Source organism: Podarcis cretensis (assembly GCF_951804945.1).
Source record: "Podarcis cretensis genome assembly, chromosome: 2".
Lineage (NCBI taxonomy): Eukaryota > Metazoa > Chordata > Lepidosauria > Squamata > Lacertidae > Podarcis > Podarcis cretensis.
Genome location: NC_137171.1, coordinates 29,197,477 through 29,223,668, shown reverse-complemented (window position 1 = coordinate 29,223,668; position 26,192 = coordinate 29,197,477). Strand labels below are relative to the sequence as shown.

At 46.2% G+C, this 26,192-nt stretch overlaps 1 protein-coding gene across 5 annotated transcripts in view; it reads left to right on the top strand.

Moving 5' to 3' along the window:
* BAIAP2 (BAR/IMD domain containing adaptor protein 2) overlaps nucleotides 1-26,192 on the top strand; it is a 137,002-nt gene that overhangs the window by 93,789 nt on the left and 17,021 nt on the right. For all 5 annotated transcript variants that reach the window (XR_013835808.1, XM_079965500.1, XM_079965503.1 and 2 more), the window contains exons 7-12: nucleotides 9,212-9,364; nucleotides 16,197-16,424; nucleotides 17,838-18,039; nucleotides 20,112-20,313; nucleotides 22,475-22,543; nucleotides 24,063-24,213. Coding sequence is in view for 4 of the 5 variants with exons in the window: in XM_079965500.1 (XP_079821626.1) it covers nucleotides 9,212-9,364; nucleotides 16,197-16,424; nucleotides 17,838-18,039; nucleotides 20,112-20,313; nucleotides 22,475-22,543; nucleotides 24,063-24,213 (1,005 nt within the window). In the remaining variant the exon portion in view is untranslated. The remainder of the gene's footprint in view (nucleotides 1-9,211; nucleotides 9,365-16,196; nucleotides 16,425-17,837; nucleotides 18,040-20,111; nucleotides 20,314-22,474; nucleotides 22,544-24,062; nucleotides 24,214-26,192) is intronic.

Below are 26,192 nucleotides of genomic sequence, written 5' to 3'. Positions count from 1 at the left end.
TTTGTAATTATCATGTGCATGTGATAGATTTCAAATGAGAGGAATGTGCATTCTCCTACGTCAAACCACACACACACACACAGCACATTTGTAGCTACTGTAAATAATTCACAGTAAAGTAATAACAATGTAGTTATGGGGCTTTTCTATTTACATAGGCATTCCCTTACTAATCAAGAGAATAGTAATTGGGGCATGGCACATTATTTCCCTGGAGTTGGAGGCAATGTGTTTTCCACTCCCCAAACAGGAAGCACATTCATCTCTCAGCTGGATCACCTCAGTGATATTTATGTGACCATAGATGCCAGTCAGGAATTCAGCAAGTCTGTATTTCCCCTGCTTTCTTTTTGAGTGCTAATTTAGTTCCTTCCTTTCTGAGAACTCTTCTTTTTTCTTTTTCTTTTTACGTTTCCACGGCACTGTGGCACATGGCATAGAGATAGCCAGTCACAAGTTAGTTACATAAACAAGTTGCATCATGCTGCTAAACATGTGAGCAACAAATGGCAAACTTGAGTCCACACAAGGGATAAAATAATTTTCCTCTATATAATTAAATTGGAGTTGGGGGGAGAGAATGGTTGCAGCAAAAGATAAACATAAGTTGAATATGAACCTTGTGAGGATTTTTTTTTCTTGCTAAATTTAGACGCTCAGCCTTGAATAATGCTTTCAAAATGGAGTTCCTGTGCCTGGAAGACTTAGCCCTTTGCTGCACATGAAAATGCTCTAAATACTTAGGTAACTGCTTACCTTTTTGCTGCTCCGTGGGTCCCCAGTTCATGGAAGGAAAATGTGCACAAAAGCTTCACCGCTAACTCTTCCCCTTAAAGGGCAGGAACTTCACCAGAGCTGTAGCTGCAACCAGCTGTTTATGAGAGGTCAGGTCACCATTGACTATGGGTCGCTGATGATGAGGAAACCCCAAAGGGAAAGCCCTTGGGATATCTCATTTGGGGTAGAGTGAGGGCATTCCCCTTCAATGTTTTGATTTTGGATAGGATTGCTTCTAAGTGAGGCATCGGAGCAGCAGGGCAATGTTTGTGTGTTTGTGTATGCGCAGGGATGTAGCCAGGATTTTTGTTGGAGGGGCATGCCTTTTGTTAGGGGGGTGGGACAGAACCTCAGTTAGCTGCATTTTTATTGATTTGGGGGGGGCAGCTGCCCCCCTGCTACACACGTGTGTGTCTGTGTGTGTGTAAATGTAAATGTAAGTTAACCTGGCTGCCAAGTGAGACTGGAATGCTGTGGAGGTGCATCTGTGGTAAAAAGCGTGAATGTAGCTCATGAACTGAAATGTGTGATTGGTGGGTATTTTGCGACTTTGCTATTTCATAGTTTTGATTGATGTGTTGATACGGTGCTGTTCACAGCTTTTGGGGGCCTTTGAGTCCAAAACTGTTATATAAATGAAGAGCAAGACTTTGTTTTAACAGATGAGCGAAGGGTTAAAGCTGTATGAAAAATTTATATTGGGGGAGGGGGGTTAGAGACTCTGCTTTAGAGCAGCCCATTGCTGAGGTAGAGATAATGGCTTTTACTTTGCTTGATAGCTATGCAAACACCATTCTTCCCCCTCCTTTCTATTCTCACTCCCCCCCCCCCCCTTTCCACTCCCACACACATGCAGAACAATGGAGGCTGCTTACAATGCAACAGGCCCCTCAGGATAAGCAGAGCAGCTTCTCATGAGTGATTAGTCACCGGCTTCATGAGATAACCCCTTTCCTGCTCTCTCCCAAGATTCAGGGTGTCCTATTTTATTTCATTTTATTTTTTTCATTTTTGCTGATATCTAAATTATACTCCTTGTTCTCCAGCCTTTTGCTATCTCCAAACTTCATTCCTGTTTTTGCTAGGGGGTAGGCTCAGGTTTGTACAATACAGTTGTACCTCGGATCCCGAACGTCTTGCAAGTTGAACGCCTTGCCTTCCGAATGCCGCAAACCCGGAAGTGACTGTTCCAGTTTGCAAACGTTCTTTGGAACTCCAACGTCCGATGGGGCTTCCAATTGGCTGCAGGACCTTCCTGCAGCCAATCAGAAGCCGCACTTTGGTTTCCGAATGTTTTGGAAGTCAAACGGACTTCTGGAATGGATTCTGTTCGACTTCCAAGGTACAACTGTATTAGCTCAGAGAGACTGTAGTCTGCTTATCTATGTAAATGAAGAAACGGGTGTGCTTTAAAACCAAACAAACAAGCTCTCGGCATGCCCCATTAATTTCAGCAGAAGGTTCTTCCAAGTCAGTGCTTAGGATCACAGCCTTACTGAAAAGACACCACTGACATAGCTAATTGGAGGAAGCCTTTGCTCTGGATGAATTTTTAAGCAGGAGCCTTGTCCTGGACTTAGAGGGATGTGAATTTATAAATGGTCACGTTTTCCAACCTAGAAATAACAAATGTGAGTTCTCAGGAAGGTGCTGGACTGAAGTCTCTGGAAGCAGTGTCTCAGTGTTGTTGTTGTTGTTGTTGTTGTTGCTCTTTGTCTGTTTACAAATAACGTTGTTGTTCCTTTTAGGCAAGTTTAATCCAGTTAGCAAATGAAACAATTAAGGGACAGTGCTCTCAGCCGTTGCATATTAAATAACTACATATGCATTAGTACGAGTGGTTAGTGTATTTTACGTGGATCTCCCCCCTGCCCAACATTAATAAACCCTGTAGCAGCAGCCAGCCACCTTATGAAATGGATGCATGAAGCAGGGGCATAGCTAGCTGCTCTGGCACCCAGAGCGGTGGGGGCGGCGCAATCCGCCCATGGGGACACAGTGGTGATCCATGCACAGAGTCCGCCTGGCGGATGCAAACCCTACGCTGCCATTTCAGACAGCGCAGGGCCCCGAGCCACCACATCACTCCCAGGAGAGATGCGTGGCTCGGGCACGCTGCAGACCAGGCTCCGCAGTAAGTGCCGCCCCCGCAGTGTTCCATTTTGTCACACACACCCCCCCTCAAGGATGACACCTGCACCCTGCACCCCCCTTCCTATGCCCCTGGCATGAAGAGAGACATGTAAGGGGTCCTTGCCAGTACATTTCCCTGTTGGCTGGTGGGCCCAGTCACTTGGACCCACGTTGCTACGTGGGAGAAGAACTGGTCACTATTCATATCCTGAGCTGGCTTTAGGCTTTTGGAGACAGACAGGGAGAATAGAGTCAATCCTGCCCCCAAATCCCACCTTTAGTCTCCTGCGGTTTGTTGCACAGCCCTATGGCTGTATGTGTCTTACCCTGCATGTGGTGGCAAGACAGAAGCAGCATGCTGTTGATGAAGTGAATGTAAAGGCTGTTCTATTTTCATGGTCCAGCCAAATTGGAAGTGGCATGTGCTCCCTTCCTTTCTCTTATGTGGCACCACCCTCTCTTAGGTGAGAAGCATGCCCTGTCCTACTTGAGGCAAGTGCATGGTCTTAAATGATTGTGGACCTGAGTAAGCTGCAAGTGCTGGACATGCTGCCTTCAGCAGCTGGCCGAGGAACCATACAGAGATTGAACACCCCACCAGCAAGACTCTGATGGGTCACAATAATCAATATCTGGGAATTTTCACAGTAACCTCTTCAAGAAAATAATGGCTTCAGAGATGTTTTTAGTGGGTTGACCTTGGCAACTGGGTGTGGACGGTTTTCTTTTCTGTTTAGGGCAGCTTTGCCCCCATTCCTCCCATGCTCCAAAGCTTCCATAGGAAATTGTGGATAATGTTTCTCCCAGTGTGTGTGTGTGTGTGTGTGTGTGTGTGGTGTCTGTCTGTCTGTCTGTCTGTGTCTGTCTTGGCTTGTCAACAGCCATATATCATCTCGGAGCAAATTTCCGAAACAGAACAATTTTTTCTTGTGGTTTGTCTCAGTGAGCACAGATGTAAATGACTCCCCATGTGTCGCTTCTGTGTCTCTTGGGAATTTCAGTTTGACATGGCTGGGGTGTGGGGGGACTGCTGAAGACAAGCTGAAGGAACAAACAGCATCTCCTAGTAGGCTCTGCAGTGGCTGCTTATTAGTGCAGAACCCAAAATGAAATTCATTTTTAATGGTCCTTAATGTGGTAAAGAAATGTTTCCAATACTGTGGAATTCAGGAATTCCTGCTTCTCTTTCCAAACCATGACATTCTTCATGGGATGGATATTCTGCTTCCTGATCCCAACTTTAAACATAGACATAAGATCTGTTTCTGCAGGACAGATGTGTGTTCTTCACAGTACAACAATGAAGACAAGAGAGTAGAACGCGTTGGGGTACCTGTGGCCTTCCAGATATTGTTGGCTCCAGCTCCCATCATCCCTGACCATTGCCCCTGCAGGCTGAGGCTAATGAGAGTTGGAGTCCCAACATCTGGAGAGCCACAGGTTCCCCATCCCTGTAGTGTAAAGGAAGTTGGGTGACTGGTGAGGAACAGGCGAGCTCTTCCATAGGAAACAAATTAGAATGTCTCCCCCCGCCCAGCCTTCCCCCCCCACCTATTCTTTCTGGCAACAGCTGTGGGTGTAATGCAGTATTCCCCAAACTTAGACCTCCAGCTGTTTTTGAACTACAACTCCCATCATCCTTAGCTAGCTGGACCAGTAGTCAGGAATGATGGGGATTGTAGTCAAAAAACAGCTGGAGACCCAAGTTTGGGAAACACTGGTGTAATGATTACATACACGAGGGGGGGGGGTTTGGGGGGGGGAGTGGATAGACAAAAGGAGGTGGTACTTTACACAGTATGTAATTCAATTTATGCCTTGTGATGACCACTAGCTTGGATGACTTTAAAAGGGAAATTGGGAAAATGTTTAGTATGGAACCTCCAAGCACAAGCCTTGGCCACTTAAGGCCAGTCACTGAGAGGCAAAAATGGATAATGGTCCTTGAGTTGGTCCTTGAGTTGAGTTCTGCTTAAAGGCTTCTCAGGCCCATCTAGTTGGTGAGAAACAGGTTGTTGGACAAGGCATGCCTGTGGTCTAATCTAGTATGACTGTGCTTACGCAGTTAGGTTGGCGCTGTTCTTTCTTTTCTTTGATTTGTTAAACTAAGGTTAGAGAAATTCTGCCTGAGGAGCTGACAACTGTTTCTCTCTAAGGAGTCAAAATTTACAGTCCACCCAGATAGCCCACGTGGGGTGTGCTAGGTTTGGAACGATGGGTAACATAACAAAATTTATATAGTGCACATCAAAATTGAAAGCACGTGAAGTATGGAACTGAAAGCATTCCCGCCTCACAGATTGCTCTCTTGGCACTTTGCATGTGCTCCAGCATATCAAGACATAACAGCTGCTGGCCTGTCTCAAAGTTGCTTCATTCCTTGATCTTTTCTGCCCCATCTCAAAAGGAATTGACACCTGGAGTCCTTCCACCCTGTGGAATATGCCCCTAGGATTTCTGATGTAGCACAATTGGGTGGCCATGCTGGTTTTTTTCCTATCTAGTTTTTCAATCGTTCGTTGCTCAATCGTTTCCTGACACCTTGTTCCCTCAAGAGTACAGCTCTGGAGAGAATAATGGTTTAACACAAATACTGTCGACACAGCTGGGAAGCAGTGCTGGTATTGTAGGTGTCTGCTTTTCATGCACTCTCTTGTTGCCACCTGTAGATACCCCTGACAGCTGTGAGTTGCTCCATTATCAAAGAGATAGTGGCTTAGGTGATGAACCGCCAGTTGCTTCACTTCCAGAACAAAGATGCTAGTATTGAAGGAGAGCAATAAGGCCTATACTCTTTTAAGAGTCTTAATAAATTTATCTTTTCTTGCAACCAGGTAATACTGCATTTAGACTTTTTTTTTCTCCAAGCTTATGCATGATAACAAACCAGCTGGGTCTTGGTTCAATTAGGCACATGCACAGAAAAATAACTTAAGAGTCGAGAGCAACAAGAAACAAATTACAAACAGGGGCACTGATTCCTGCGAAGGGTCTGCTTCTAGGAAGCTGTTTCCAGAGACACTGGATGTAGATAACGTATTTTTCGCTCTATAGGACGCACCGGACCACAAGACGCACCTAGTTTTTAGAGGGGGAAATCAAGAAAAAAAATATTATTTCCCCCCCCCCAGCCCCAAAGTGCAGCGCAGCCTATCCGCTTCTCCCAGAGCTTCTTGGGGCTGCAGGGGAAGCCCGGGTCTCCCCCCCCCCAGCCCCAAAGAGCAAAGAAGCCCAGACAGTGAGTGGGATTCATCCTGCGGGCTTTTCTACGAGGAGGGAGAAGGGACTGACTGGCCGTGTCAGTCCCTTCTCCCTCCTGGGGAAAAGCCTGCAAGAGCCGCGCGAAGGGCTTTTCCTGCCTGCCTCCCCCCCTGTATTCTCTCCATAGGACGCACAGACTTTCCCCCTTAGTTTTTAAGAGGGAAAAAGTGCGTCCTATGGAGCAAAAAATACGGTAGTTGCTTTGGCTAGTTCACAGCCAGGGTAAAGGACTTGGCTTTCAGTGGGAGAGACTAAACTTAGCTCTCCCATTGAAATAAATGGAATTCCAAAATGCTTCACATTGGCTGGATTGGAAACTTGCCCATTAAGTTGATAAATGCTTGTGCATAAATCTTATTTTGGATACTAATAGCTGGGCCTTGGTGAATGCCCTATAATGTTGAAACAAATTTGCCGGTAAATAAGCAAAATGAAGATGACACTTGCCAATTTAGTTCTTCACAGAATACGTAACCTTTTATTCTGCCCTTTTTTTTCCTGGCACAGTGAGTGATAAAGACAGTTTGCAGAGACATTTGGCAGAAACATGAATGTGTGCACAAAATATTTAAACAATTTATATACCACTTAACTACAAGAATCTCTTAAGTGGTTTACAAGGATCCAAAACAGAAGGCAAATAAATAAAATAAAATCAGTTAAAACTATAAAACCAAACTACAATTGAAATACCTTTTGGAATAACATTTTTTATAGCCTTCTGTGGGTGTTGGAAATTAAATAGGGAAGGGGCCCATCTGACCTCATCTGGAACACAAGACTGCAAATCAGAAGCCTTAAGTAAATTTACTCAAGGCTATGTCTGGAACCTGTAGCATTGCAGGGAAATTAAACTCCAGGTTTATCTTTTGCATAAAGACAAATGCTTCTATATGTGAAGACAAATGCTTGCAAAAAGCATCTCCCACCCAAAGACTGGGTGGAACTGCATTCTGCAAAACAAGCTTGGGCTGGCATGATAAGGCAGACAGAAGACAGTAAACCCATTCATTGCCAGCTCAGAATGGAATCCACCTTTTTGCAGGGAGCAGCAGAGGTGTCAGTCTTGAGTGATTTTGAAGCAAGTCTGACACTGCATTTTGCGGTGTGTGTCTTTCAGAAGAGGCAAGTCTGGAGCTGTTTCTTTCTTTTTAAGCCACATGCTTGGTTGCTTGCATCCATGTGCAGAAATTGGCTGTCATCCAGTTCATGAAATATGAGTTGATAGATCATAAGGAGTTTTAATCTACTACATGCCTTGATTAAATATGCATGCATTTATTGCATGTGAATAAAAGAAAGAAAGAGAAACAGTTCTGGAGAGAGAAGCATGCTTCTCTTTTTTTGTTTTAGATCATCCATGCTTGTATAACAGGCTTCATTCTAGGAAAGGCATAGCTGCTGCTTTTTTGCCAGGGGGCAGCGCTGCTTCTGCATCAGGAGCCTGCCTGAAGGTGCGTTGTTGTTGTGGCTGTTGTTGCTAAGTGCTTTTCTCTTTCAAAATTTTGCTGCCTGGTTAACTGTGGACACCTTTTTAATGGATCAGAAAGATTTTACATGCAGCCCTATTGGAAAGAGGTGCTGCAGAACAAAGGGTTCTTGAAATCAGAAGAGAGCATCAGCTTTGCGCACAAAAGGTCCCAGGTTCAGTCCCTGGCATCTCCAGTCAGCCAGGGCTGGGAACAACTCCCTGCATGAGACCTAAGGTGGATGGACCCAGTGGTCTGTCCTTGGTATAAGGCAGCTTCCCATGTTCCTAAAGAAGGCGGCTAGGTAGCTTTTGCAGCATTAATTAACAGCACAGGCTGCCAGGCAAGGGTTGCTTAGCTTGCATCCCTTACGCAATGAAATATGGCTTGCATGCACCTGTGCAGATGTTTCACACTGAATTCAAGAGATGGCAGTAGCTGCAGCCCTGTGCAGAACATGAACTTAGAGGAGTGTCTCATTCCCACTGCAGTTAGAGAGCACAAAGCAACACACAACTCGTGGCAACGAGTGTCCAGTCTGCATAGGTGGGAATAATTCATACTTCCCCAATAATTAAAAAGAAGCACTTCCAAACTTTTGAGCTGCTCAGAATGAACGCCAGGTGCAGGAGGACTGTAGCTGGGAAGAGGGAGTAGCCTGGATTTTGTAGAGACTCAAATGCAGATTTCTAGCAGCTGATGGCCTGAGGTCGAGGGACTTGGTGGATGACTTTTCGTGTGGGTGTACGGAGACCAGGCGTGAGTGGGTATTGTTTGACACGGCGGATAGATGTTTGGAAAGGGAACAGTGGGCTCTGGGAGTGTGTCAGGCAGTCATTTGTTCTGCCTTCCCACAGGAGGGGGGTGGGTCTGTGGGTTGTTAAGTACAAGCAAGGAAAGGTACATATTCATTGCTCATGCTTTCTCTGCCCCCCCAACACCGCGGACATGACAAAGTTCATTTCCATCCGTCCAGATTGCAACAGGTGAGATGGACAGCCTGTGTTTCAGCCTCCTCTCACATCTGAGTGGAAGCCCTTTCAAAGCACTTTAACCTCATGGCAGCAGCACAACCCTTTTTTTGTAACAATCGGCACTAGAAAAAACGAGCACTACCCAGGTGCAGGCGAAGTAGGAGGGAGGCTGAGAGAATCTCTCTCTCTCTCTCTGCTCTTCTGCCACCCACACAACATCTGAAGCCCACGTTCTGAGTCAGGAGCTTTTGTGTGGGGGAGGTCAGATGACTAAGGCTGGTTGGCGAGGGGGGAAAGAGATGCATTCTCTCAAGCCTGCGTATACTCCTGTTGCCTAGTGCCCCCTGCCGTCCGGCCTTGAATGGAACGATGGAAATAATTGAGAGCCTCGGACAGTCCGCAGTCGCAAAATGACCACACTCTCTGTTTTCCTCTGGTCCTTGCCATGCTTGATGCAGACCCTGCACTGAAGGGAATACTGCTACAGACCAAGTGATGTGTTAATGCAGAAGGACAGCCCTCCCTTCCACTTTGTGCTGCGGCTCAGACGGGAACACTTGGATAACCTCTTTTGCTTTGTGTTTGTTTCCCTCCCAGTTCATTGAAGCTATCACCAACAAGCAAGGCGAGCTGGAGAACTATGTCTGCGATGGATACAAGATGGCGCTCACAGAAGAGAGGCGAAGATTCTGTTTCCTGGTAGAGAAGCAGTGCGCTGTGGCCAAGAATGCCCTCACCTACCATTCTAAGGTGAGCGAGTTGTTGTGTTGGGGTGCTGTACCATTGGACCTATTGACTCAGGAAACGGTTTCACGAAAAAGTCCCTCTGTTCATGCAGCCCCTCAGGAACCCAGACACAGGCAACGTTTGTGTCCTTGCTGACTTCTAAATTCCTAAAAAACAATCTATGAACTCAAATTACAATAGCAACTTCTCTGCCACCCCCAGATTGCAATATCGGTAATTGCAGGCCACAAATGGTTGCTCCTTTTCAAGGAACTTGAAGGGAAATAATGTTCCTTAATTCTGATGGGGATGTTGCACACCTTCCAGGACCAAGTACTTCGTCTCAAGTTGTTCACAAATGTACACATGTTTATGAGTGAACCAAGTGTTGATGCCAGAGAAATTGTGCTTGCTTCAGTTTGTTCCGAGCTTTTCACCCCCTTGGACTGTCTTAATTTCCTATGCCTACTCCTGCACTATGTCTCCCAACAGAGATGCTATCCCCCACACTCCATATCTAGTAGTGTTTGTACAAAGCTGCAGTAAGCATAAGGAGCCTTATACCTGTGGGCCCCTGCAGTAGTTTCCAGGATAATTAAAAACGAGTGCTTTCCTTTTCAAGAGCTGTTTCAATATCTGAAAACTACTGCAGGTTGAAAACCTGCCTCAGGTTGTAATATATCTGCCCAATTCTAGCACAACAATAAAAGCCCAGAGGCTCTGGAGGCCAGGTGCCTAACCCATTCAAATTCATTTCAGTCAGAACAATGCAGGAGGTTTGGGTTGGTACCCACTGCTGCAGTACCAATATCAGCATCAACATTTTCAGAAACGTTTTAGGCCACTGGGGAAGTTTGTTCGGGTAAGATGTTCCCATCAAACCCATCCACTATGGTCTATTGCTCAAGAACGATTAGCCCAGACTGCATGTTATATGAAGCATGCTTTTTTAAAAAAAAGTTTTTTGGAGTGGCCACTTTTCTTTTTGAAGGGAAAAAAGAAATTAGCTGCTCAACAGTCTGGATCAGGGCCTTGTGTTGGTTTCCCCACCAGAAATTTCCCCAGCTATTAACTGCAGTAAGATGCATATGGCAACCAAGGGGGCAATTTTCTGCGAAAAATTGGTGCAGGGTGCTAATCTGCATTGGGAGAACTAAATCAATCAGGGCTCCGCGTACCTCCTTCCCTTCAAAAAGTGGTCAGCTTAAGTATGCTTTTTAAAGCTTGAGCAATGTAACATGGGCTAGCTCTTATGTCTCAACAAGGTTTAGGTATTCTAACGCATATTAATTTGGTACTGTTATTGTTTCACAATATTTAGATTCCTTGCTGTCCCAACCCCTAAGCAAAGATGTTCAAAAGTGTCCCAGCCACACAGGGAGCTCAGGCTTCAAGCTTGCTAAATCTACTTTTGTATGTAGCATCTAAAACACTGCAATCCATCGACTAAAGCAAAAGTCAAGGCTGCTTCCAGATGGAAGTTTGTTGTAGAATTGGTGCTGCTCACACACACACTTTTTTTTGGAAGTACGCACACGATGTCATTGTTGTCAAATTGCCAGCCCAAACTTTAACATGTAATTTGGATTTCACCTCACAGCAGAAAAAAAGCGAGTAAAAATAACCCATTATATACATCTGCAGTCGCTGCTGGTGTGGAATTTTGTCGGCATGTTTATGAGGTGATTGGTTTGTCATGTGGTGACATTTCTGTGGGCGGTCTCTAAGGCCGTACCCCTACTTATGTGTGTTCCTCACCTGAGCACAACCTTGCTATTTTGTTTTTGGCAGCCCGAATGATGCAAGCATGCCTATTTCTACGAGCTGTTGCATCCTGGAAGGCCTATTCAAATTTCAACAACCCATTTAAAGCGAGCTGTTCTTTCATAATCTCCAAACAAGTACATGTGTGAGATCTCCCTGGAGACTGTAATCTCAGAACACGCACCAGATTTTGGAAACAGCAAGAACAACACAGAGGTCTTGCGCAATACAGTCATACCTCGGGTTAAAGTTGCTTCAGGTTGAGCGTTTTCGGGTTGCGCTCCGCAGCGACCCGGAAGTAACAGAATGCATTACTTCCGGGTTTCGCCACTCGCGCATGCGCAGACGTTCAAAATGACATCATGTCCATGCGCAGAAGCAGCGAATCATGACCCGCAGGCGTGAGTTGCATTCGCTTCAGCATGCGGGCTCCGGAACGGATCCCGTTCGCATCCAAAGGTACCACTGTACCTCTGTTACCCTTGTGCAAGCTTTAGTAAGGCAAATATCACTTTTGAACACGTTCCCCTTAAAAAAACAATTGAAAATGGATATTGTAATCCATCCCCAGCCAAAAGCACAAGCTTCCATTTGGCCCAGTGTGAAACATAGCCATAGGAGCCAACTTCTATGTGGGGGCCAGCCAGCTAGCCCCCACACCCATTGATAGGCATTGCCGTTCAAATGCTGTGCATGCACTATGTCATGTGATCAATTATGCAGGGCGGGGCTTATTCAAGTTGGCATTCCTGAACACAACTCACGGTATATCCACATTTACCTTTCGCCTTGCTCTTTCCAAGAACAGGTCCATGCTTAAAAAGTTGTGTCCAAGCTCCCCCCACCTCCATGAAAACCTATTCTTTAGCGCTCAATCAGAGCAAACCTCAAGTTTTCTTGTGGATTGAGCACTAAAGAGCAGGTTTTCATGGGGAAAGCTCCAGGACAAAAAAAAGGGGGGGGTGCTTTGGATACAGAGCTTTCAAGCATGTGTACCTTCCTGGAACAGAAAAAGGCAGGGGAGGATAATAGAATCCTAGAATGGTAGAGTTGGAAGGGACCCCAAGGGTCATCTAGTCCAACCCCCTGCAATGCAGGAATCTCAACTAAAGCATCCCTGCAAGATGGCCATCCAACCTCTGCTTAAAATCTTCTAAAGAAGGAGAGTCCACCACCTTTCGAGGGAGTACATTCCACTGATGAGCGCAGGGATTTGTTTTGAGTTTCAGAATTACACCAAGTCCAGTCTCCCCCCCCCCCCCCACAAATCCATTCCTGGTCACCCCAGGCTTTCTTCCTTTCAGCAGTCCATTTTTGTTGGGGTGGGGGAAGAGTCATTTTGTGGTTATTGTTAAAAGATTAGGAAGTGGGGGGTCAGAAACCCTTGCCAATCTACTGTAAACTTTCTAGAGATGAGCTGTAGATCCCAAAATACCTTCTGCCCACCTTTGCCAGAGTTTCATCACAGACGTATTCAGTAAGTAGGCAGCAAGAGAGCCATCAGGTGGTGGGCCTGTGTGGATTATGACTCCAGAATGCCATACTGCACCATATTTTCCCTTGGGTAGCCAAATAGCGAAATAATCTCTCTTGTAGATGCCCTTGATGGAGAAACAGCCTATATTTCCAGGCTGTCGGTGGACTCCTGCTGGTATTCAGAAGAAACAAGCTCTACCTTTTAATTACTTCTTTCTCTGTATATCACTCATTTCATTTAACCATATCCATCTGGCAAGATTGAAAAGGTGTTTTTTAGATAATAAAGGGATTAGCTGAAAAGTCCCGCTTAGTCATAAGCATCTTCAAGCAGTAGTGTGTGCCAAGCAAATTGACAACATATGCTAAGGGCCTTTTATATGTTGATGATATATGTAAAGCACAAGTTAAGAAAGAATTCCCCCCCCCCCCAACGAATGGGCAAGCAGAATTGTTGGGGGGTTTTCTTTTTTTGTGGTTTAATTTAGGGCTTTAGGGCACTTTCCCGCACCTCCTTTTTATTATTATTTAGACTTGTAGATAGGAATATCTTCCCTTAAAACATTAGCTTTGTACTGAGGAGGTACATATGAACTTCAAGTAAAATGAGAATAGTAGCTGTATGGTATATATATTTACATGTTTGTGTGTGTGTGTGTGTGGGCATTGAGATCTTTGGGGGGTTTGTGTATAGTATAGTATAGTATAGTATAGTATAGTATAGTATAGTATAGTATAGTATAGTATAGTATAGTATAGTAGACTAGTGGTGGTGTTGTTTAATCGTTTAGTCGTGTCTGACTCTTCGTGACCCCAGAGCATGCCAAACACTCCTGTCTTCTACTGCCTCCCGCAGTTTAGTCAAACTCATGCTGGTAGCTTCGAGAACACCGTCCAACCATCTCGTCCTCTGTCGTCCCCTTCTCCTTGTGCCCTCCATCTTTCCCAACATCAGGGTCTTTTCCAGGGAGTCGTCTCTTCTCATGAGGTGGCCAAAGTATTGGAGCCTCAGCTTCAGGATCTGTCCTTCCAGTGAGCATTCAGGGCTGATTTCCTTAAGAATGGATAGGTTTGATCTTCTTGCAGTCCGTGGGACTCTCATGAGTCCCCTTCAGCACCATAATTCAAATGCATCAATTCTTCGGCATTCAGCCTTCTTTATGGTCCAGCTCTCACTTCCATAAATCACTACTGGGAAAACCATAGCTTTAACTATACGGACCTTTGTTGGCAAGGTGATGTCTCTGCTTTTTAAGATGCTGACTAGTGACTTGAGTGTTAACACTGTGCAGGAAAGGTGGATACATACCTTAAATCAAACATTAAGGGTTCTCAAGCTACTTCAGTTTGTGAGCAGACCAATTTCTGCTCTTGCAGTGGAACTTTACCTTCATCTGCCCCCCCCCCAATGTTCTCCTTACACTTCGATATGGATTTAGTTGCTATTCTGATAGCAAATCTTCCCTACTCCAAAGCTCTTTTATCCCTCTCAGAGGGAGACATGATGTAGGGAGACTAAGGACATATCCCGAAAGGGACCAAGATGGAATTTTCTTCCTTCATCTCCCATCAGAGTGGGAAGAAGAAGAGTATGCAGTTTTTATCCCAAAGTTGCACATCTAGTCATCCAAAGTAGGCCAAGGATGCTTTGCTTTCCACACGCTCTGGCAAACCCCTCTCCTGTAGTTGCCGTACCCCATCACTGTCAAAGCATGAGACCGGCCCTTCTCCTCCTTTCCGTTTTCCCTGTGGCTTATTGCTTGGGGCGAAAGGAAGTGGAGCACTACAGCACATGGGAGACTTGCTCAGAAACACAGTGTGCTCCCGGCGCATTGCTGTGCTAGCGGTAGGGTGCTATCAATATACAACGGTGGTTACTAGGCTGCAGAGACCAACCTCTCCATAGCAACAACACTGTGTGCAAGGAGGCCCTAGAATAGCCTTTGGCAGCCTCCAGGCAAGCATTAGGTTAGTTGCGCACTGGGGAGGGGGTAGGGGGTGATAACACAGCGGTGGATATGCAGGTGCTTTGGGTTCTGAATAGGAGTGGGAAAAGATGGGGCTTTTCATAGAACTGGGAGTTTTGGAATGTCTGAAGCAGCTGCACAAGCAAGTAATAGTTAAGTGGAGGAGGGAAGCTCCCTTTGCCTGAGGATGTAGTACTCAGTGGCAAACAACATTCCTGCGTAGCAGGGGGTTGGACTAGAAGACCCTTGGGGGTCCCTTCCAACTCTACAATTCTATGATCAGCTTTATTAGGGAGGGGTGGGTTTTTTGTTTTGTTTTTTTGCAAGGGTCACGGCACGCCTAGTTAAACTTATTCTGAGATTGCTCAGGCTTCACCTCTGCTACTATTTACATAACAGAAAGCATTCATATTGAATTGTGTTTGCGTTAATAATAATAATAATAATAATAATAATAATAATAATTTATTATTTATACCCCACCCATCTGGCTGGGTTTCCTCAGCCACTCTGAGCAGCTTCGAGAATATTAAAATACAACATTAAAAGCTTCCCTAAACAGGGCTGCCTTCAGATGTCTTCTAAAAGTCTGTAACGTGTGACTGGTTAGGAGAAGTGGCAAGCAGGCTGAAAGTCTCCTGGACTCCAGTCAATGGCAGTCAGGTGTTCCGAGGCTTCCTGCTGCCTGATATTGCTAAGTCTTAAACCCATCTCTCCTTTTTAATACAATAGTAGTAGTAGTAGTAATAATAATAATAATAATAATAATAATAATAATAATAATACTAAAGCTCTGATATCCCAGAAATAAGTCAGAAATGTCACACACAGAAAAGAATTTCCCAGCACTGGGAATACTGACATCATTCATTCATTCATTCATTCATTCATTCATTCATTGCATTTATATCCCGCCTTCATTTCCAAGGAGCTCAAGGTGGCCTTAAAAGGTTTTCTCTCCCTCCTCATCTAATCCCCACAACAACCCTGCGAGGTAGGTCAGGCTGGGAGGCAGTGACTGGCTGAAAGTCACCCAGAGCTTCAGGGCCAAGTGGGGGTTTGAACGGCAGGCTCCCAGCCCCTTCCGTGGCTCCGCACCTGCTTAGCAAGAACAGACAGTTTGGTAGTGGGGATAAGTTCACCCCTTGTAGGGAAAAATCCTGGGATGAGAACTTGCCCAGACTCTGACCTCACTTTATTTCTCAGATGTGCTTTATCTGAGCAACTACATCCCAAACTATATTTTAAGATGTGCTAGGGGGAACTTATTGCTTCCCTTCCATTATAAATACTTCACGCACCTTATTTCACTGGCCCATCGGCTGCCATTACCTACGTATTCATTGTCTTTTATTGGGCTTTATCTTGTTTATAGCTCACACGGGACCAGGGTGAATCTCATTCACTGTCTTTTAACTAGACAAATGGTGAACAACTTGGAAGAGTCTCCATGTGGTACAAATTCATAAGTCTCAATTCTCTCGGAAGCCAAAAAGCTGTGGTGCGGGGGTTCAGCTTAGAAAGGGGTCTTGTTGTTATTATTATTATTATTATTATTTTACACAAAACCTTCAATGGAAGCACTCTCTGCAGGTACACTGTGCTTTCTCTCTCCTTTTTCCCCACACTGCTCTCCTTTGTTTCTTCAGGGGAAAGACATCTTGTCGCAGAAACTCCCTGTGTGGCAGCAGTCCTGCTCCGATCCCAACAAGATTCCAGACCGCGCTATCCAGCTCATGCAGCAAATGGCCATCAGCAGCAATGGGACCATCATGCCCAGCCCTCTCTCTACATCCAAGTCAAACCTCATCATCTCGGACCCTATCCCTGGTGCCAAACCACTCCCTGTCCCACCAGAGCTGGCACCTTTTGTAGGAGTAAGTACTGCATGTGTGTGTATGTGGGGACCCAGGCAGGCGGGCGGGATTTCATGTTTCCTCTTTCAGCAAGGTGCAGTAGACCTAGAATAATGTTTTGCCAACATGGTGCCCTCCATATAGCCCATGGCCAGAAATTACGGAAATTGCAGCCCAGCAACAGCAGGAGGGAATTTTGGAATATTTGTCTTGTTCTGAGTCAGATGGTCAACCCACCTATCTCGGTATTGCACGCTTGCTGGCTCGCAATAGCAGCTCCCCAAGGTTTCTGGGCAGGGGTTGATGCCAGGGTTTGACCCTGGTGGGGGGCACTTGGCATGCAAAGCACGTGCTCTACCTGTAAGCTACAGGCCTTCCCATTTACCATCGCTTGCGCAGTTAACAGAACACAGGATATTTCTGACTTCAGGGTCACTGCCATTCTCTGCTTGTGGTGCAGTGGGTCAGTGCGTCTGGCTGTTAAGCAGGAGGCTAGTGGTTTGAGTCCAGGCAGGGACGGCTGTGGGCAGGATTCCTGCATTGCAGTGGGCTGGACTTGATGGCCCTCAGGAGTCCCTTCCAACTCTGCAATTCTCTGGTTAGGCATCCCCTGCTAAAGATGTATGCTTTTGCATGCCCCCTCCTGATTAATACAGTTGGTTATATATGACTTTCTAAATATAAATATATATACTAAAAGGGGGGAAAGGCATGTTTTGATGTGTTTTGCACTGAGGCAATAGTGGAACACTTGGATTGCTGCTCCCATCAGCTCCGGGCAGCATGGCCAAATGAGAGGGAAGGCATCCAGCAATGCTTCAAGGGCCGGGAGTTCCCCAACCCTGCACCGAACAGGTTTCATAGATGTGGCTGTTAGAATTCCTGCTCCGTGATTGCAGTCATGGGATTGTTGTCTTTCACATGACAGTATATGTTTTGACTCCACAGAGTGGGAAGTGACGGAAACAGGATGTTTGTATTACTGTGTTCCGTGAAGTGGGACTATTGTCCTTTGTTCTTTTTCTCTTTGCTGTCTGATGCTAGAGAGAGAGGGAGCCATGTTGCAGTGCTCTCTGTGTGTTTATATGTAAATAAAGTAGATTAGCCAAAATGCTGAGTTGCTGAGGTCTGTCATGCAAGTTGCGCAAACTCAGCGGGTTCCTAAGTGTGCCGATGTCTGTTGGCATCGGGCGCTGTGTTGTTTGGGCAGAAGAAAGCTTTTGAAGATCCCGAACAATCTACCAGGAGGGAGAGAACATGCCAGTTGGGCATGTGTCTCTGCCAGGGTCCTACTCGAGTGTAGGCTGAACTCCTGACAGTGGCCACCTACTTTGCAGTCCTTGTGTACTGAAAGCTAACTGTCCTTCCTTCCTTCCTTCCTTCCTTCCTTCCTTCCTTCCTTCCTTCCTTCCTTCCTTCCCCACCCGACTACAGCGAATGTCTGCACAAGAGACCATTCCAGTAATGAACGGTGTCTCCAGCTCAGAAGGCGAAGATTACAACCACTGGTCCGACAGGAAGCCTCCTCAGCCTAAGTCCTTATCGCCACCCCAAACTCAGAAGCAGCTGAGCGACTCTTATTCCAACACGCTTCCTGTGCGCAAAAGTGTCATGCCGAAAAACAGCTACGCAACCAGTAAGTCAACCTCTCTCTCTCTCTCTCTCTCTCTCTCTCTCTCTCTCTCTCTCTCTCTCGTTTACTGGCATGTTCTGTATTCTGTATATTTATTTCCAGGGCTCTGCATTTTGATGCACATTTTGGGCACATTTTTTGATGCACATTTTGGGCACAGCTTATTGTGCAAAAAGAGGCATATGAGTAAATCCAGCCATTCTCTCAGGAGGCAGGTGGATATTTAGACAACCTTGCAGCAAACTCTCACCTTTTTTTTGGAGTGAGCCATCTTTCTGATGCTGGGTGGAATAGCCACTGATATTGTTTCAGCATCAGTGAAGTGGGAGTGGGAGAAGGGGCATCAAAACACACGGAGGAGGGTGGCACAAAACTCTCTCACCTGGATTCCCTTCTGCCCCATCACCTACAGAACAATAGCGCTAAGATCAGAGCTAAGTCCCTGCCCGTTGCCTTTTGCTGTCAAAAGAGCAGGCAGAGGCTTAGTGCTTAGATCACAGTTAGAAGATTCCTGTGCCTGATGTCACGTGACATCAGGTGACTGGCAAGTGGGCATGGTTTGCCCAAAATGGACTTGTGGGGCAAATACAAAGGCTTGGCACGTCTAATTAGACACACAGCCTGGACGTTCTCAACTGTAGCTCCAAATGGTTCTAGCACTCTGCCCATTTCTGTATAATTTTAGAAGAAAAGAGCCATATAGGGATAGCATATTTTTTGCAGTAATGTTCATAACAACAGGTACAAGCTAGAATCCCGTATCTGCTGCTGCTTGGTTGTAGCAGTGGACGAGTAATCTCTCTCTGCAGGGTAAGGCAAAGTTCATGGCATTGGACAATGGGTTATCCTACTGTGTTGCCACTGCTCCTTTCTGTGCCATGACAAACAGACATATACCTTAAACCTTATTTAATATTTGTTTTAACAAGGAGATTGCTCAGTGCTCCGTGTCCATGTGGGTATTCCATGCCAGGAAACTCACCCAGCCTTTCTTTTCCCTCCTGTCCCCGCTCCTTTGCTGCCATTCACAAGCGGGAGGGAAAGGTTTAGGGTGATGAATGAAACGTTGGGTGCAATAGGGTGCTTTGTTTTGCACAGCAAAAACAAAAATAATAGTGGGGTGTTGGGAAAGTTACCTTGACCCCAAAGCCTGCAAAATAAGGACTCTTATGGGAGAATGGTCCATTAAGTGGCCGATATTAAGAATTTGCTCAAGGCCATGTGGCACAATGATGAGGGATGCAGATTAAAACACTGGGGGTTTTTCTTGGACACCTGCATTACTGTACTTGTGTTGCCAACAGTGAAGTAAGAGATTTTATGAGTATGTATGAGTAATATGTTAGTTAGGTGGTACTGGTGGCTTGGGAAGCAAACCATTCAACGCTGTTCCTTTTAGGAGGGCTTGTTCACAATATGTCTCCCATAGATCACGGCCTCGCTCTTTTGTTGTTAGCTCATTCCTTGGAAACTCGCTCTTAACAGAGGGACTGCATTTACTGACACCATCTATCCTTATTTTTCATTAAAAACTAAACTTGTTTGTTAGAAGAATTTTATTCTTCAACAGAAACAATTCCTCCAAACCAGCACAGAAAACAATGTAAAAGCTCTTCTTTGTTAACCTTTTGCGTTGAGATGGCACCTGGCATTTTAAAGTAAAAAGAATGGGCGACATTGTCGAGCCTTGAGTTTTCTTCACATTGAGGGTCCACTAGGAGGGGTGGCGCTTACCTGACCTCCAGTCACCAAAGCCTCTGTGGCTTACCAGGACAGAAGTGGGAGGGGAGAGGCAATAGCAAGGTCAGCAGGGTGCAAATGCGTTGGTGAAGCCAATCCAGTGCTCACCCCAGTGCCCTTGCAGCACACCGACCGCCCCACTGCCTCACCCTTCCCCCTCTTGTAAGCCACAGCAAAGCTGGTGATGGGTGGTCAAGTAAATGCCCCTTGCCACACCAGCCACTGCTCAGTGTAGACCAGCTTATGAAACTGGCGAGAGCCAGTTCTGATATTCCAGGATGAGAGTTCCAGTCCTGCGAACCAGCTTCATTAATCCTTTTCTTTTCCCACGCCAGCTGAAAACAAGACTCTGCCCCGTTCCAGCTCCATGGCAGCAGGGCTGGAAAAGAACGGCCGGACAAGAGTACGAGCCATCTTCTCTCATGCTGCCGGGGATAACACCACCCTGCTGAGCTTCAAGGAAGGGGACCTCATTACGTTGCTAGTGCCTGAGGCCAGAGACGGGTGGCACTACGGAGAGAGCGAGAAGACAAAATTGTGAGTGTGGTTGCTTCTGAGTCTTGAGAATGTGTGTGTGGGGGGGTCCCTCTTAAAAGTGTTCATGGGGCATCTTCTTTTTCCGAGTACCTGGAGGCAGTACTTCTACCTTGCCTCTCTTGCACTCAGGTGTCTCGGCTTCTGAACATTCACACGCATAGCATAGCCCAGATCAAAGCTGGGATGATGGCGTCTGTGTTGTTGGTCCAGTATCTTACATCTGTATAAGAAGGTAGGGCCAGAAGGCCAAGCACAAAACATTCCAAAACTGCAAGCCAGTATTTATTGGGAAAAACAGTGTATTTTGTGCATGGGGCTCTTCTTCACACTCTCCTTCTTCGAAACACATCTTGACTTTCCAGTAAATCGGGATGGGTAAGCGTTTTTTGGTCCCAACTCGCTTGAGAGCCATAGGACAGCAGTGGGTGTGGCCAAAAGTGGTCCATTCCCCATGCATGGAGTGGAGTGTCACCCCTTCTCTGGTATACTATAGTGCCGGAGCAGAGAATGGGAGGTTTATTCCCTATTGCCCCCTCTGTGCTGCAGCCCTCTAGTGGCGAAGGGGCATTAGGAATAATAACTACAGTAATACCTCCGTGAACGTCTGCCTTGACTAGCGTCCATTCCGGCGAACGTCGGCAGCAAACCCGGAAGAACCGGAACGGGTTACTTCCGGGTTTGCCGCTCGCACATGTGCAGAAGCACAAACCTGCCCTGCGCCCTTTTTGGCTAGCGGCCGGGGCTCCGGAATGGATCCCGGCCGCAAAACGAGGTATGACTGTAATAGGGAAACAGATAATCAGATCCGTCTTCTGATGAGCAGGAGGAGGCCTGCATCTTAATGGCGTTAAACTGGGCAGAGAAGTTGAAGCCTAGCACCATGATGACAATGAAAATTGCCTGGTGCTCTGATCTGATTATCTGTTTTTTTAAAACCCCCCGAGGAAACCAAACTGGGCCAGGGGGCTGGATGAGGCATGCAAGTTTGCCACTCCTGGCAGTAAATGATGCCTATGACCATTTTGGAAAATATCCTTTACACTTTTTATCTTGTGTGTTGCACTGTGGTTGGAGTTTGGTGTGCCAACGTGCGGAGCGCATAATGAACAGCTCTGCCCTCTGCTTTGAAGCTCCCACACTGGGGAAGGAAGAAGTCTTAACCGATGTTAAGCATGCCAAAGGGAAGTTAAAAGGAATGGCAGAAATTGCAGGCCTTTTCACTCCTAGAGTGTCTGTGGCATAACATGGAACAAAAGCTGTTGCTGGGTTAGACTGCTACAGCAGGGCTCGCTTTTTTGCACAATGTGTTTGCTAAGGAGTAGAGGAGAGCTTGTTGCTTGGCAACGGTTGTGTAGGTAGGTAAGCTCCTCCACAATCCCAGAGTGTTTGTGAGCTCTCACATAACCAGGATCTTGAGTCTTAAAAGGTCCTAAATCTGGAGCTACAGCGTTCTCCAGTATTTCTCCCAGCAATTACCATTCTTTCCAGGGGTCTGGGAAGAACTGAATCTCTAAGCGCAGGATTCAGGTGGCCTGCTTCAAATGGCAATTGCCCAAGTAAATTGCTGGCCTGATAAGCAGAACTGGGCCTTGAAGCCTTTAAGGTCAAAGGAGAGTTCGCCGACATGAACTTGAGTTAATAATTCAGCCCAAATGGATGACCACACTGTGAGAGGTGATACTGGCAAAAGGGGCAGTTTGGCTGGTGAGCCTCTACAGCAGGGATGGATAACATTTATTGGTTGAAGGGCCACATTTACCATTTGACAACCCTTCAGGGGCCACATGTCAGTGGTGCGTGTTGGATGCTGATCAGCTGGGGAGGGGCAGCTATTGCTGCTCCTTTTTCATTTGGTGTTGTACTCATGACCGGGGAGGAGGTGATCTGTATCTTGCCACCCCCGAGTCAAAAACCACTCACCTATCAAAAATACAGAACATGCCACAAGAAAGTGTCCAAAATTACTTGGTTCGGAAAACATGGTTTGGAATTTGAGAGTCATACAAAATGTACAAGAGCCTTGAACCTGGGCAAATTTGACTGAGGGAGGTAGGCTGCCCAGTGCTGTGATTGTAGCAGTTTTAAGTGGGGGTTCCCCCCCCCCCCAGTGTAAGAGAGAGAAATAACTTTTAACTCGTCCTTCTGTTAATCTGTACCATAGGAGAGGCTGGTTTCCTTTCTCCTACACACGTGTGCTGGACAGTGATGGGAGCGAAAGGTTGCACATGAGGTAAGAAGGTTGTGTTGTCTGCTGGCTTCCACAGAAACATGTGGCGTTTGAATGACATTTGTATTTACAGAGATCAGCCCCGCCCTTGCTGAGCCAGAATCAGTACCTGTCTTGCATTGCCCTCTTTCTGGCTCCTCTTTTGTCATTAACCAGCTGTACCTGCCTCAAGTTTGTCAAACCAGTATGGCAGGCTTTGCTGCCAAAAATATTTGGTGTCTGTCTGCCCCTTTCTCTCTCTCTCTCTCTCTCTCTCTCTCTCTCTCTCTCTCTCTCTCACACACACACACACACACACACACACACACAGAGTAGGAACACAGAGAGAGTAGGAACAGCCCAAAGCAAATATACTTTTGATGGAACGACTCCTATCGCAATGTTTTGTTAGTGATAAACACAATGGGCACGGATACTAAAATTGAAAGAACCCAGGCCTGGGTGTGGGGGAAACGATTCCTTGAAAGAATGAAGAAAAATTTGCATAAGTAGATGCTATAGCATCTAGAGAGAGAGAGAGAGAGAGAGATTTGCTGGGCTTGTAAGTCAGCATTGATTCCTCAGTTGAAAGTGAGGAAGGGGTCATTTCAGTGAAAGCATTCAGATGATTTACTTATTTGTTTTATTTAAGATGTTTCTATACCCCACCCTCTGGTTTAAAAAAACCTCACAGAGAGGCTTACAGAAGTCAATACGAAGCTGGTCCCTGCTCCTGGTTTTGCAGTCTCGAAACGCACGACACAAGAGGGAAAATGAATTGCAGGGAGGAGGGTTAAAACAAGCTCAAGCACGATTCCTTTAGTGCTCTCACACTGTTCTGTCTATGCAATTTCTGGTGGTTTAGAAGACAGAGAGAGAGAGGCCTATATCCTAATCAAATGACAGTGGCAGTTCTCACTGTCTTGCCCTTGATAAAGAGCAGTCCCTCCCTGGAAGCAGCTTTTGCTCTCCCACCCCCCCCTCTGCAGGTCATATTTGGGAGCATAGCAGGGAACAATTTCCAGGCCAAGAGGGACAAGGTGGCTCCTGTCACACAATTCTTCCCTCAAGTCAGCTGACAGTTGGAAAATTTCCAGGAGGTGACTTGATAGATTTATCTCCCTCCCTTGCCAATTTCAGTTGTGGCTGCCTTGCCCTCCCTTGAAGTCCTCTTCTCCCCTCACCCCAAATCAAATCCAGGATCATAGCTGGTGACAGGCCAGGAGCACAAAATAACTCATTTCCTCAGGCAGCGGACTTAATGGCAGTTAGATATGTTAGTAATTGGCTTCTCTGGCCATCCTCAAGTAAGACGGTCATGAAGAGAGCAAGTTGGTGGCTTAAGTGCTGGGAAAGTACTTCTAGCAAAAATTCTGTGAAGTAAGGAAATGTTGTCGTTGTAATCATTGCCATCAATTTATTTATATCCCGCCTTTTCCTCTGACAGGACTCAAGCCGGCTTACATATAAAAATGAGAAGTGATAAAAACATAGAAAGCCAATTTTCCTATGTTTGCTAAGCAAATTTTATCTATTTCTTCAGCCAAGGGAAAAGCAGTAGCACAGGGAATCTGCTGGACAAAGATGACATCCCCCCTCCAGATTACAGCATGTCTTCCCGAGCTTTCCAGTCACAGAACGTCAACACCTTCAAACAGAGGCCGTACAGCGTGGCAGTGCCTGCTTTTGCCCAGGTGAGGAACCTTACTGGGAGGGGAGAGGCGCTGTCTGTTGGTGGATGAAACCTGCCTTAACTGCCTGCAGCAAATTTGAATTTTCAGAGCATGAAAGTTCTGCTTTTGGCAGCGGCAGCTGCATTTTATTTTCCTGGTGTCAAACTGCTGCTTTTCTTTTTTTCAAAGAAAGTTTATTGTTACATCTAGACAGGGTTTCCCCAAACGTGGGTCTCCAACTGTTCTTGGACTACAACTCCCATCATCCCTAGGTAGAGGGAGCAGAGGTCATGGATGGTGGGAATGGCCTAACTGAGATTAGGCTGTGAGTGTTAAAAGTTGCTTTTCTACTTCACAGCTCTGAGCAAAGAGCTTGCAGCTTCTGTCTAGACCCGGGATGCAGATGTTGGCGGACTACAACTCCCATTGTTCCTGGCTCTGCTGTGACTGCTGGGAGCTGGAGTCCAGCAACATCTGGAGGGCCCAAAGGCTCCCCACGCCTGTTCCACTGGCTGGCTAGAAGTTCCATGCACGAAAGGGTTCCAGAACTGAGAAAGAACCTGCAAGATGTGTGGGTCTGTGGTTGGGAGAACTAACCTGCCTCACCTAGGCAATAAAGCTGAAAGCAGCTATATGCCAGGCTGGTTTTAACTGAGCAGCACTAGCAATATCTGTTTAGGTTTATTCCTCCCAGTGGGGACAGAGGAGTAATTGTGGATGGATTTTACTGGGGGTGTGAATTATTTGCATTTTGTGGAATGTTCACTGGGCTGTATGCAACAAGATATCCAAGCCCTTCTCCCAACCTTTCGGGATATATTCACTTGGGTTTCTCCCCACCCCCACGTGTCCTGTTGCCTATAAAGTATTTGGAGACTTCTCCAGAGTAGAATGCTGGGAGGCAGTAAAGCCACTCTCTCTTTCGATGCAGCAGCTAAACCTAGCCTCTCTTTATGGCAGACTCTAGTTTCTTGCATGTGCCGCACCTGCAGAAAATGAAGTTGCCCTTGTTTTCTGTAGCCAAGCAGCAGCAGAGCTGGGCCCAAAGCACAGAGCTGCGTCTGCGCCTTGGGTGGATGGGAGGTCGTTTTGCTAAAAGGAGTCCTGGTTGAGGCACTGCTGAAGTGAACATTCTCCAAGTGTCTGTTTTCTAACCTAGGTCTTTTTACAAGCAGGTGAGGCTTAACTTGCCAACAGATGCTTATGTTCATTATTTGTAGGAGTACGTTATGCCCTACGGTTGTGCAATTAATGAATATTCCAATGGCCTCTGCCAACTGCTACCTGCCTCCTACCAGCCTTATCCTAGGTCAACAGCCGTAAGTCCCAAGAACGCAATGTTTCCATTGGGGTTTCTGGGGCCTGTTTTCTGCCTGTTGCATCTTTGTGGCTTACCCAACCTGGGTAATCCTGCCCCCTCTCTCCTTCCCATCCACATTCTTCCAAAAGAATGCATTTTTGGGGAAGTGGAATGAATCAGAAGGAGAAGCACGAACAGAAACTATGGAGAATAAATGAACCCATTGGGAAATTATCGATGGGTGAGGCACAAAGAGTGGCAGTAAAACAGCAACGCAAATACCCAACTGGTAACATGTGGCCGTTCTATGAGTGTCTACTGCTAGAAATGGGTTGCTCACCCGTCAACAAAGCTTATTTTCGCCCCCTTTCAGGTTTTTAAATCATAGAGAACAGGTAGCTAACATGGTGTCCTCCACTTGACTAGTTGAGCAGCTGTGCTGCTGTTTGGTTGAGTCTAGTCTTCTTGACTCTTCTTGAGCCACAGTGGTTGCCATTGTAGTGCCCTTCAGAAACAGCTTGATTGCCAAATTTTGGCCATGTGGACTAGGGCTGATGTGAATCCCAACAACTTCATCCGTTCCCCCTGGCACAAGTGAGCCTGGCAGACTCGACTCAACCAAATAAGACTAGTTGTTAAGTAAAAAGGTTGAGGGGATGGATGGAAAGATGCAGATAAAATCAACCAAGGTGACTGGAAA